The sequence below is a fragment of the Fundulus heteroclitus genome, unplaced genomic scaffold (genome assembly GCF_011125445.2).
Source record: "Fundulus heteroclitus isolate FHET01 unplaced genomic scaffold, MU-UCD_Fhet_4.1 scaffold_37, whole genome shotgun sequence".
NCBI lineage: Eukaryota > Metazoa > Chordata > Actinopteri > Cyprinodontiformes > Fundulidae > Fundulus > Fundulus heteroclitus.
This window is the reverse complement of record NW_023396781.1, coordinates 736,492-748,076: the sequence shown is the minus strand read 5'-3', so window position 1 is coordinate 748,076 and position 11,585 is coordinate 736,492. Positions and strand designations below refer to the sequence as shown.

Below are 11,585 nucleotides of genomic sequence, written 5' to 3'. Positions count from 1 at the left end.
CTGGGCAGCCACACTGCAGATTTGTTTGTTAATAGTCCAATTAGATAATTGCCATCTTTCACTCTTTTTCCTCTCTGTTTCCCATAAAGCAATGAATGGCTTTCAAGGAGCGGTGCAGCCTGAAGAGGGCTTTTTGCCAGCTAAGGTGACAAGAAGGGCCAGAGACTGTTCCTTGCACTAGACCACCACTTTGAATTGAATCATTGTGGCCTAATCAATGGTCTTATTGGATTACTGGCCACTGCTGTGTTCAGAGTTATTGTTGCACTGACAATGAAAATAGCTAAGAGTTGGTGGTTGGGTGAGTGGATTGTGGGCTGGAGGGTTAGAGGTAGAAAGAGGCAGAGGCCATTCCAGGGGTATGCATGTGAGCAAGGGAGTGTAGACAGCCTCAGCACTAATGACAGGTTTTGTACCTCTTTTCTTTGCTCTAAAATATGCTGGTTAAGATTATAGGACCTGAGCGCAGCTTCTATGGTGCAAGTCTTGGATTACTGAAGGGCGAGGCATTAACATAATGTTGTTTTTTTCTCTGACTGAAAACATGGCAGGGAAAGAAAAAAAGAAGTTTAATACAGTTACAGTATTGCTCCCGTGGAGGAACAAGCTGTATCGCCATTGCTTTCATAAATTTTGCTCAATAGGATTTGTTAGCTGTCCTTTTTTTACGTATCTCCTTCCCTCTCTATCTCTCTTTCCCCCCACTCCCCATCTCACCTCCCCCATCTCTCTCTCTCTTACTCTCTACTCCTCTGGCTCTCTTCTAGTCCCTCCATTACCATAGTGGCAAGATATGCACATTGCACAGTTCCGTTGATTGCCAAAAAGAAAAACAGGATCAAAGTTTGCCGGCATGCTGTGACAATCAGGTTTACTGCTGGAAGTCAGTGGGGAAAATGTCTGCCTGTGCTCTGCAGATGGAGGAATGAAGTACCTGGGAACTTTTATCGGCTCTGGAAGACTTTTACATCGGTGATTGTGTGTCCGAGGTTGTTTAGTTACAAGAAAAGGCCAATCATTTGTTTTGATTCCATGGGCTGAAAACAGGCAAGCTGAGGGGACGGAACGAGCAAAACCCTCTATTAAGACCTGATCTAGTTCCACAAACAGTTTTGTGTATTCATGTGGTTACACTAATGTGGAAGGCAGCAAAATTACTGTAATCAGTTGAAACAGCGAATGCACATCCATCGGTGTGATTATTTGGAGATAATCTATCAGCCTGATGTCTATGTAATAAGGAAGGGGGCACAAAATTACTGTTGAGTTTCACTGAAAACTCCATGATCATTGGACAAGGGAGTTTGGTCAGTGACAATCCACAGTACCGCATTCTCTGTGATCTCCTTTTTTCACCTGACAAAAGGAGGCGAGCCTCAGGTCCGGGAGGATAATTCGAACATGGAGGTTAGGTACAACCAAGAGGCAGAAGCAATGGTACTGAAGAACAGACTAAAGGAGGGAAAGGACAGTAAAGGTTCCCAGGGCAACCTGTCCAAAGGCTTCCTCAAGGAACAGCAGGATTCCTTTTCATCGTCTGGGAACATGGACAACTGTGAGAAGAACAGGGGGAGCGCAGGAGACCCTGACTACTGTCGAAGAATCCTTGTTCGAGGTAAATCTTATTTTTTTTCTCTCTTTACATTAATTATGGTCCTCTTCTTCAACTCAGACAGTTTACGCTGATAAAACTGTGTAATTTTCACACTTTGAAAACATCAGCAATATTAAAGAAAAGGCGGGTAAAATAAAGCATTATCGCATTAAACAAAAGTCGTTTATAAAGTATGATATTTTTGGAAAACTGAGAAGGAAGAAGATATAGACTGTTCAGGCCAAAATTAAAAGTATCATGTTTGTCTTTTGTTTTTCGAAAATTTGACATTAAACTGTTTTTTCCCTTTTTCAGTTATGCAGTAGCAGCTAAGATAGAACAGCACACCATCATGCAATATTCGCGCGCGCGCGTGTGTGTGTGTGTGTGTGTGTGTGTGTGGGGGTGGGGGGGGGAGGTTTCTTTAAATACAAAAACAATAATTTACACATATATTTATGTAGTATGTTTTGATTTTAGATGGTTACATCTTAGTTCATTATAATCAATATTTGAACAATACTAAAATGCATGAAAATATTATTTAAACACGCAAAACAACATTGTCTTTGTAATTATATATTTTCAGTTTCAAAAAATTATTGATTGAAATGAACCGTAGTCATTTTGTTAATGCAGGTTTGGGCCAACACTAACTAGATGTAATATAACATAAGTGAACAAGCGTGAAATTATTACTTATGACACTGTTAACTGCTGATAGTGATTTTATTGTTATTACCGTACTTAAATGTTAATGATGGACAAAAACTCAATCCAATACCTTACAGTACACATATTTATTCAACATTTTTCTTTCATTTGTCAGATTCAGTTTCAGCCAAAATTTGTGCTTAAAAATTTGTATTTAGAAAGATTTTATTGAAGAAATAGGTAATGCCTCAAATTACATTATATTTTTACATATTCAGAATAAGACCATGGTTATATTAGCAATAGTAATAATAGTACTACTACTACTACTACTACTACTACTACTACTACTACTACTACTAATAATAATAATAATAATAATAATAATAGTAATAAAAATGGAAATCAATTGTTATCTGAGTACTATTTGTGCTCCATGTTGCAGATGCTAAAGGGTCTATTCGAGAAATCATCCTGCCAAAAGGTTTGGATCTGGACCGACCTAAGCGAACGCGTACTTCCTTCACTGCAGAGCAGCTCTATCGCTTAGAGATGGAGTTTCAGAGGTGTCAGTATGTGGTCGGGAGGGAACGGACAGAACTGGCCCGTCAGCTTAATCTCTCTGAAACTCAGGTTTGCTTGCTTTTTATTCTTAATAATTTCTTTCTCTTTGTCTTGAAATTTTGTTGCTGAAAATCATGTTTTAACTGAAACAGCTACAATATATGTTTCCTTTGTCTATTTTGAGCCAAACCACACAAATTGTAACCGTTAGAGAGGAAGCCAATGTTTTCTTTGCAACACAATAGTTGTAAAATACGTAAAACACATTTTTTTTTATAATACTTGGAGATAGAGCTTTCTTCTTTTAATGTGCTTTCTTACAATTATTTTTGTAATACAAATATATTTTGTATAATTTAAATTACAGTTAGGTAAAAAATGGATTACAATTTTACCTTTCACAATTTTTCATAATAAAAATTATTCAATATAAAACTTAATATAAAAGGCATGTTGAAAAAAATAAAAACTGATTTACTAATTCATAACTTATAATAGTGTTACATAAATATTTGTCTACATAAATTTAAATTTGCGCTTTTTTTCAGAAGGAGCATTTTGTTCATACTGGTTTTACAGTTTATTGTTAATGTTTCTGGATATAAAAACATTTAAAGAAAAAAAAAACTACATAAAAGTAAAAACTTTGAATGCATGCAGCACATCCAGGTCCAGCAGAATTTCCAGGAGAATTTAGCCTGATTAGCCTGAATTTAGCACTTACACTCGTTTGACACCAGAATTTGCCACAAGTTATCTGTTCATTCACTTCAACTGCGACCCCTTGTTTATTTTTTTAAAGCTGTAAAATATTTGCAACTATGTGATTATTTTAATATAATTGTTACATTTGATTAAGCTTTTGTGGTGATAAATGCTGAAAACTTCTAACTGTGCCATAATTAGTGGCATTGGCTTGACCTTTGGGGTTCATGGGTTTCAGCAGAGGTGAAGAAGCCTGACCTTGAGAGAAGGTCTGCGTAAGGTCAGCCTATTCTACCAAAACAACAGGCGACAACAAAAAATAGTCTCTTCCCTAACAACCATGTCAGGATGAACTTAAAACTGTTTCCTCCAACTTTTTTGTGTTTTTACCATTTCTTATTTTCTCTTTAGCAGTTGCCTTCAGCCGATGGATTCTAAACAAGTGTGGAGTGTAAAGATGTTATTTTGCACAAAAAAGATAAAAGAGAAAACAACCTTTGCTCCCTATTTAAAGAGGACAAAGACAGGACGCTCTCTCAGCGTCTGCTTCTTGTCCTGATGAAATGCCTTTTAATGACAAGGTGGTGAAATTAACGTTTTGTTCTCCAGCGCTAAGAGGTCATTATATTAAGGAACGACTGCCATTTCCTGTGCTCACTTAATTATCTTTGCTTGAACTACCAGCTACATCTTGTTTTTCGTTTGCCCTAAAGATTTTATCTTCTAAATGAATACAGTGCTTCTTCTGAGTGGTTTCTACCTCTAAACAGAGAGAGCGGCAGAGCCCATTCAGTTCCCAACAGCTTGTGAAAAGTTAAATCACATCTGAAGAGAAGTGGAAAATATCCCCGTGTGATTGACTGAGTGGCATGACTCAACAGGTGGCTTTCTGCTAGTTGTATTTTTGCCCCACAAATAAATATTAATTAATATGCAGTGTTTGTTTAGCTCTGATACTCTCAAACTAAATTCTGCACATTTCAGATGATCTCAAATGAGTCTGATGAATTACTAATTTGATTTCATACAAACAAAATCGTTTTGACACCATCTAGAAATACAGAAATACATCTGGAACATTATATATGCTCTTAACTAAATATGGTAGCATTTTGAAGAAAAAAAAGAATGAAAAAAAAAAGGAATCCAGAACGCAAGGTTTCTGATTGGGCTGTTGAGAATTTGGAGTTCTCTGTGTGTGTGTGTGTGTGTGTGTGTGTGTGTGTGTGTGTGTGTGTGTGTGTGTGTAAGTCTACTGTTGTGAGGACAATAACTTGACAGTAGACCAACATTGTGTGGACAATTGGCATTGTGAGGACATTTTCTAAGGTACACGGGATACAAACTGGGGTTTAGGGCTAAGTTAGGATTAGGTATGTACCTGTGATCTTAAGTTTAGGGTGGGTTTCAGGGTTAGGGTATATAAAGCAATCCACACAGTGATGTACATAACAAAACAATAATATGTGAGTAATTAATCTATAGCCATCTCAAGCCATGCACAAACATTCGTTGTATTTTAAGATGGTCAAATTAATAGGTGGTTAGCTTGTGAAAGGATATCTCTAAGCAAGTTTTAATCAAATTAATTTCCTATCTCAGATCACAATAACTTTTCTATCTCTGAAATTAAGTCAATTCATACTGAGGTTTAGTTTTACTGCTATGTTACTGCTATGTAAGTGCACATGTGTAGGGGGCTGGTATTCATGTGTAACTCTTGTGTATGCATAAGTGAAAACTTGAGGTGCCGTATTAGAATTTGATTGTGGAGAGTTGGAAATGGCTAATCCTATTAGGATTGTGTCCTGCAGCTCTTGTGTGACTCCGTCTCCCTCCATCAGGTCCATCATGTGCATCTGCACCTTCTGGTTGTGGCTGTTATTTATTACTTTTATAAGTTCAGAAATCTGTGGTTTGAATGATGACTAAAACATCTACATGTTTGAAGATTATCAGATTGTACGGTTATTGTCTACTGCTGTACTGAATATGGATACTTCCAGAGCAGCTTGTTATAAAGTTACCAACATGTTTGCTACGTGTGGCTCACGTACTCTCAACTGCCTGTTTTTGTGTTCTTGTCCAGGTAAAAGTCTGGTTTCAGAACCGCCGCACTAAGCAGAAGAAGGACCAGGGAAAGGACTCTGAGTTGCGTTCAGTGGTTTCAGAGACAGCGGCGACTTGCAGCGTCCTCAGACTGCTTGAGCAGGGGCGGCTGCTAACACCCCCAGGCCTGCCGGGCCTCCTACCCCATTGTGGCTCTGCCTTGCGCCCTCCCTCCATTGCCATGGCTAGCAATAACAACAGCAGCAGCAGTGGAGGTAGCACTGGGACAGCAAGCGGTAGCCCTCCGTTACCCACTGTCACCACATCAGGGACAGTGGCAGGGTTGCAAAGCCCGCCATCCGCTCACAGCTTTTTTAGCTTCCCAATGCCATCTATTCTCAGTGGCGTCGCAACCCGCATTTCATCCAATCCCCTCTCTATGGCTGGCTCTCTGGCAGGCAACCTGCAGGAGCTTTCTGCACGTTACCTGAGCTCCTCTGCCTTTGAGCCTTATTCACGGACCAATGGCAAAGAATCCATGGACAAGAAAATTTTGGAATGATGTTTTATGTTTTCATTCTCGTATGGATTCCTGTTGCTTCTGGAAGCTTTCGATTGGTTTTATTGGCTGTCCCTGTCCTTGTTTGGTCTTACTAAGTGTCATCTGTCAGTGTCCTATTCTCTACCAACCTATGTATTCTTGCACATTTGGCACCTTGAATAAGGAAGGAGGTAGGAAGGAAACAACAAAAAAACAACATACGCTCAACAAACAAATAATGGTTGTGAATGGAAGCTTTTTGCACAAATTTATATGAAAAAATACGAAAGATAGCCTGAACTGAATACTAAGAGATCTTTAAGGTTTTTTCTTAAAACCTGATCTAGTAATCCAAAATAACCACATATTTTAATATAATACAGATGGTCTCAAGTATTAAGGTCCATCACAGGCGAAACAGGGCTTCATACTACATGGCAACAAAGTCTCAGAAAGGCAGTAGAAATTTTCAAGTAATTGGTACCTTTCTAAACTACATTTTATCTGTCAGAATTGCTGGTTAGATGTGACTCCTCTCAGCGAGAAGATGTAGAACAAAAATATACCAAGCAGCATTCTGTGTGATCCAGTGAGCATATCAGAGTGTTTAAAACCTATTTGCAGCAGTATCAATGAATAAGGCTGAGTTGCTGAGGGAGGAGAAAAGTGTCTCTTTACGAACATCGCGGCCCAGCCAGTTTCAACTCAGAGGCAGTGCTTTTGACTTATAGATACAGTGTTTTGGTATAAGTCAGCTTGTAAAAAATTTCCTTGACAAAAATTCAGACTGAGCAATCAAACAGATCAGAGAAATTATCACACAGTATGTTTAGCTGAAATATTTGCTGTTGATTTCTCTATTGTAAAAATATATGTTTCACCTTGTGAAACATTTATCACCAAAATGCAGAACCTGAAGGATTTTTTCCCCTTTTGTTTTTGTACATGTTGTTTTTCACCTATGGATTTTCAAAAAAAAAAAAAAAAAAAGTGTACCAATGCATTTGGTACAGAATATTTGGTCTGTGCATGTGCCACACACAGGGACGGATACCTAAGAAGAGAATTTTTTTCCCCATAACAGTAAGCAGCTTAGTTTTAGAGGAACATATGCTAGAAACTGGGTTTTTGACCTCTGAGATAATATAACTGCATCTCCATTTTAAGAAATAAGTACATACACAATGTTTACAAAAGACAAAGTCAAAATCAAAAAAGAGAACAGATGTTGATACAGTTGTACAAAATTACTGATTGAGAATTGTAACAAAGTTATTTTATTGTAACATATTTACATCTGTAATTAATTGATTATTAGTATATTTGGGAAAATAATGTATGGATGAATGTATTAGTGTGGTTGATAAATCAATCTAAAGGTCTTTGGTGCTGTTGTTGTGAAATATCTTAAAACTTGTGAAACGTGTTATACAAATGTGCCTATATATTACGTAAATGGCTAAAGTCAACGTGTTTTTTCTTGTGTTGATGCAAATGTTTTATGATACATTTCATGACTATTTTACCTCTTATAAACCAGCCTCATAAGTAAGCTCTTGACATGATTACTGATTTCACTGACACTGAATGATGAGTAAGGCATGGGCAGTAAGTCAAAACTTGTCAGATTAGAAGGACTACATTTGAAAAGTAAAATGTACTCTTGTAGCAAAAGGCAAAGTATCATAAACCATGAGAAAATCCTGGATTTTAGAACATTATTTCCTTTTTAACATTTTTTATGTATTACTGCAAAAAATGTCACAACTCAAATAAACAACAAGGTGTAAAATAGGTTCAATTTAACAGTAACATGTGAAAAAGGTTAAAGATTCCCATTAAGACAAAAAATCTGCTAATTCTAACTTTTGGTACTCATATTAGCAGATAGTTGGAATTTCTACAAATTATGTTCGCGGATTGCTTTGCAGTCCCCTCCACCCCACCCCCGCTATCACTACACACAAACACCAACACACATCCACCACCACTGTTTCCAAAGCCGGGGCAGGTGCAAGCACATAGTGCCTTTGTCTAACCACTCGTAAATCTGCACAAATTTGCTAATTGTCAAAACAGTGAGTGTTTTAATTTTAGATTTCTCACAATTCAAGAGCCAAGGTGACAATTCAAATGGAATATGGCATTTTTCTTTTTCAATTCCTCCCATCGCACGTAGTTTTTGTTTGATTTCCTGACATCAGTCTGTGAATGTAGTTGTTACCATTATCTGCATTTGTGAATAAAAGAAATGAACAAAATAAGTATTTCCTTATCCATCATTATTGCAGTAAATTCCTCAAAGGAAGTTATAAAAGATTGTGTTTTGAGTTCTATTTTTCATAATTTTCCACTCTCTTTTTTTAAAGAAATTGTCTAACTGTCTTCATTATATGAAGCAGTTCTTTCCTGGCAGGGGATCACTTTTATTTATTTAAAGAAGTAAAATGACCAAACATGGCATACAACTTATGTTATTCCAACACATTATAAATCCAGCTATTAATACTAGTTCTTTATCAGTTAGGCTAGCTGTAATTGGAGTTAATTTATAAATGCAGTTATATTTTCAGAATTCAGAATCAGAATCTTTTATTTGTCAATGCGTGTTACCGCAGCAAAAGTTCTCTTTGGCTACTGCGGTTCACATTACACATAATAAAGGCAAAAGAAATGACGAAAAAATGCAATGATCAAGTGATACATATTTATTTTTAGCGTTCAGGAAAGTCACAGATAAAGACAATGAGGTAGTATGGTGCTTATTGAACAATGATTGAGGCTTAATTTACAGAATTGTGCATTTAGATATTCAGAGATGTTAATGTGCAGTAGTAAGTAACATTAAGGTGATTGTAACGTATTGTGGGCTTGTAACAGTGGGGGTGATATAAAAGCGTTGGACTGCAGTCTCCTATCGGGGCGATTGTCTTCACAGCTCATGGAAAGAAGCTGTTTCTAAGTGTATTTATTTTGGCTTTGAGGCTTCTTAAGCGTTTACGTGATGGGAGAGGGGCCAACAGCACATTGCCTGAGTGGGTGGGGTCAGTGGAGATGCATCTGGTCCTACTTTGGAGTAGTGTAGATCCTGCAGGCAGCATCTACACTCAATTTACTCATCATCTGTGCTAGGACCTTCCTCTCTCTGGACTGTGAGCTCCCATACGATACAGTTAGGCCGATACATAACACTCTATAGTCGCTGTATAGAAGTTCTTCAGCAGTCTAGTGGGAAGTCCAGACCTTTTCAGTTTCCTGAGGAAGAAGGGCCGTTATTGGGCCTTCTTCACCACTTCAGAGGTGTTTGCAGTCCAGGAGAGGTCGGAGGAGATGCGATTGCCCAGGAACCTAATGCTGTCCACGCGTTCCACTACCTCCCTCTGTATGTAGAGAGGAGCATGTTCAGTCCTCCTGGACATCCTGTAATCTATTATTATCTCCTCTGCAAACTTCCCCACTGTGTTTGTGGGGTGGACAGCAGAACTGTCCTGATAGAAAAGGGTGAAGAAGGCTGGGCAAAGGATACAGCCCTGCGGCATTCCTGTGTTGAGGATCAGTGGAGCAGATGTGTGTTTCCCTATCCTCACCACCTGGGGTCTGTTGGTGAGGAAGACACTGATCCAGGAGCAGAGAGGTGTGGATAGTCCCATGCTTTGGAGCTTCAGAGCCAGCATGTCTGGTACCACGATGTTGAATGCGGAGCTGAAGTCCATGAAGAGCAACCTTACATAGGTGTCAGGCTGCTGTAAATGAGTCAGAGCCGAGTGTAGTGCTAACGAGACAGAGTCCTCTGTGGAGCAATTCTCCCCCCTGTAGGCAAACTGTTGGCTGTCTAGGCCAGCAGGGATGGCATCCCTGAGGTACTTTAGGAGGATCCTATTGAAGCACTTCATGATGACGGGGCCAGAGCAATGGGACAATTGTCAATGAGGTAGGTGTTGATTTGTTTGTTGGGGACATGCACGATAACAGAGAATTTCAGACAGATAGGAACCGTGGAGAGCTGCAGGGAGAGGTTGAAGATGTCTAGAAAAAACCCTGGTAGCTGGCCCGCACACGATTTAAGCAGCCAGGCTGACACCATGTCTGGACCTGCGGACCTGTTGGTGTTTACCTTTTTCAGGGAAGAAGTCTTTTGGTGGAGCTGCAGGACGATAGGCTGATGGTGCCACTCTGGCTGGGGAAGACATTCAGGCTCCCTGCTGCTTGGGGAGTTGAAGCCTTCTGGATGCCTTTTTTGAGTTCGCTTCTAGCCCTGCTGTGGGCTAGTCTGTCTCCAGATCTGAATACTGCATCCTGGGCATTCAGCAGGAACTGCACTGAACTGTCCAACCATAGTCTCTGTTTAGGAAACACTCTGATTGCCTTTGTGGGTTGGACCGTATCAGTGCAGAAGTGGATATAGGAAAGTGCAGATGATGTGTAGCTTTATAAGTCAGTGCCGTCTTTAAATGCATCCCAGTCAGTAATTTCAAATTGGTCCTGTAGAACTGAGAAGGCCTCTTTTGTCCAAACTTGAATGTTTTTTTATCACCGGTCTGTTTCTGCAGATCAGTGGCTTGTAGGCAGGAATCAGGTCCTCAGAGATGTGATCTAATGAACTAAAGTGTGGGGCTGCAACAGCTTTGTATGCTCCTCGGATGTTACAGTAAACTTGATCTAAAGTATTGTTTCTGGTTGGGAACTTAATAAACTTATGGAACTCATAGCCGCTTCTGGATTACTGTTCATTTGGCCAGCAACAAAGCAGTAGAGTTCCTCAAGAGCTAGCTTAGCGTTAGCTCTTGGCTACATGTACGTTGCAATGATTATCACAGAGCTGAACTCTCTAGACAGTTTAAATGGTCTGCACGTAACTGCAAAATATTCCAGGTCAGGCGAGCACAAGGTTCCGACAACTTTTGCCGAAGTACACCAGGAGTTGTGGATGTAAATTCCTCCTTTGCTTTTGTTAGCATCCGTGGTTCGATCTACCAGTTGCAGCGTGCGCTCCTTCAATCCTACTGCTTTGTCTAACCATGCTTCCATCAAACCACGATTCTGTGAAAATCATTACACAGCTGTCCATCTTGCATGTAGCCATTCTTAGCTGGATCTTGTCAAGTTTGTTGGTGAGGGATCTTACGTTGGCCAGAGTGATGCTCGGAAGTGTATGATTCAGCTTTAGCTGAGTCAGTAGGCCTGCCCGACTGCTTCACTGTCTCCTTCTTCGCTAACCCCCGATTCCTGGGTTTCCAGAGTGGGGGAGGAGAGGGATACAGTGGAACTTCTGTTGTCCACTGAATAAAGTCGGGATTCCATTTATGTGGCAATCATTGGATTCTGTAACACTAAAAAAATTTCTGAGCACAATGATGCTCGGAAATTGTCATGCAGGTGAGACATCTAAGGTTAGTGATGAAGGAGGAGATGAACCAAGAGAGAGAGAGAGAGGAATTGGAGTCAACAGAGGAGATAATTGCTACGGATCTGTGAGAA

General features: G+C 39.5%; 1 protein-coding gene across 1 annotated transcript; it reads left to right on the top strand.

Moving 5' to 3' along the window:
* Positions 1–376: 376 nt before the first annotated feature.
* On the top strand, positions 377–8,365 carry vax1 (ventral anterior homeobox 1). The gene is made up of 3 exons (XM_012856914.3): positions 377–1,615; positions 2,694–2,881; positions 5,607–8,365. The coding sequence occupies exons 1-3, from the start codon at positions 1,402–1,404 to the stop codon at positions 6,126–6,128; spliced, it is 924 nt and encodes a 307-aa protein (XP_012712368.1). The 5' UTR covers positions 377–1,401; the 3' UTR covers positions 6,129–8,365.
* The last annotated feature ends 3,220 nt before the right edge of the window (positions 8,366–11,585 follow it).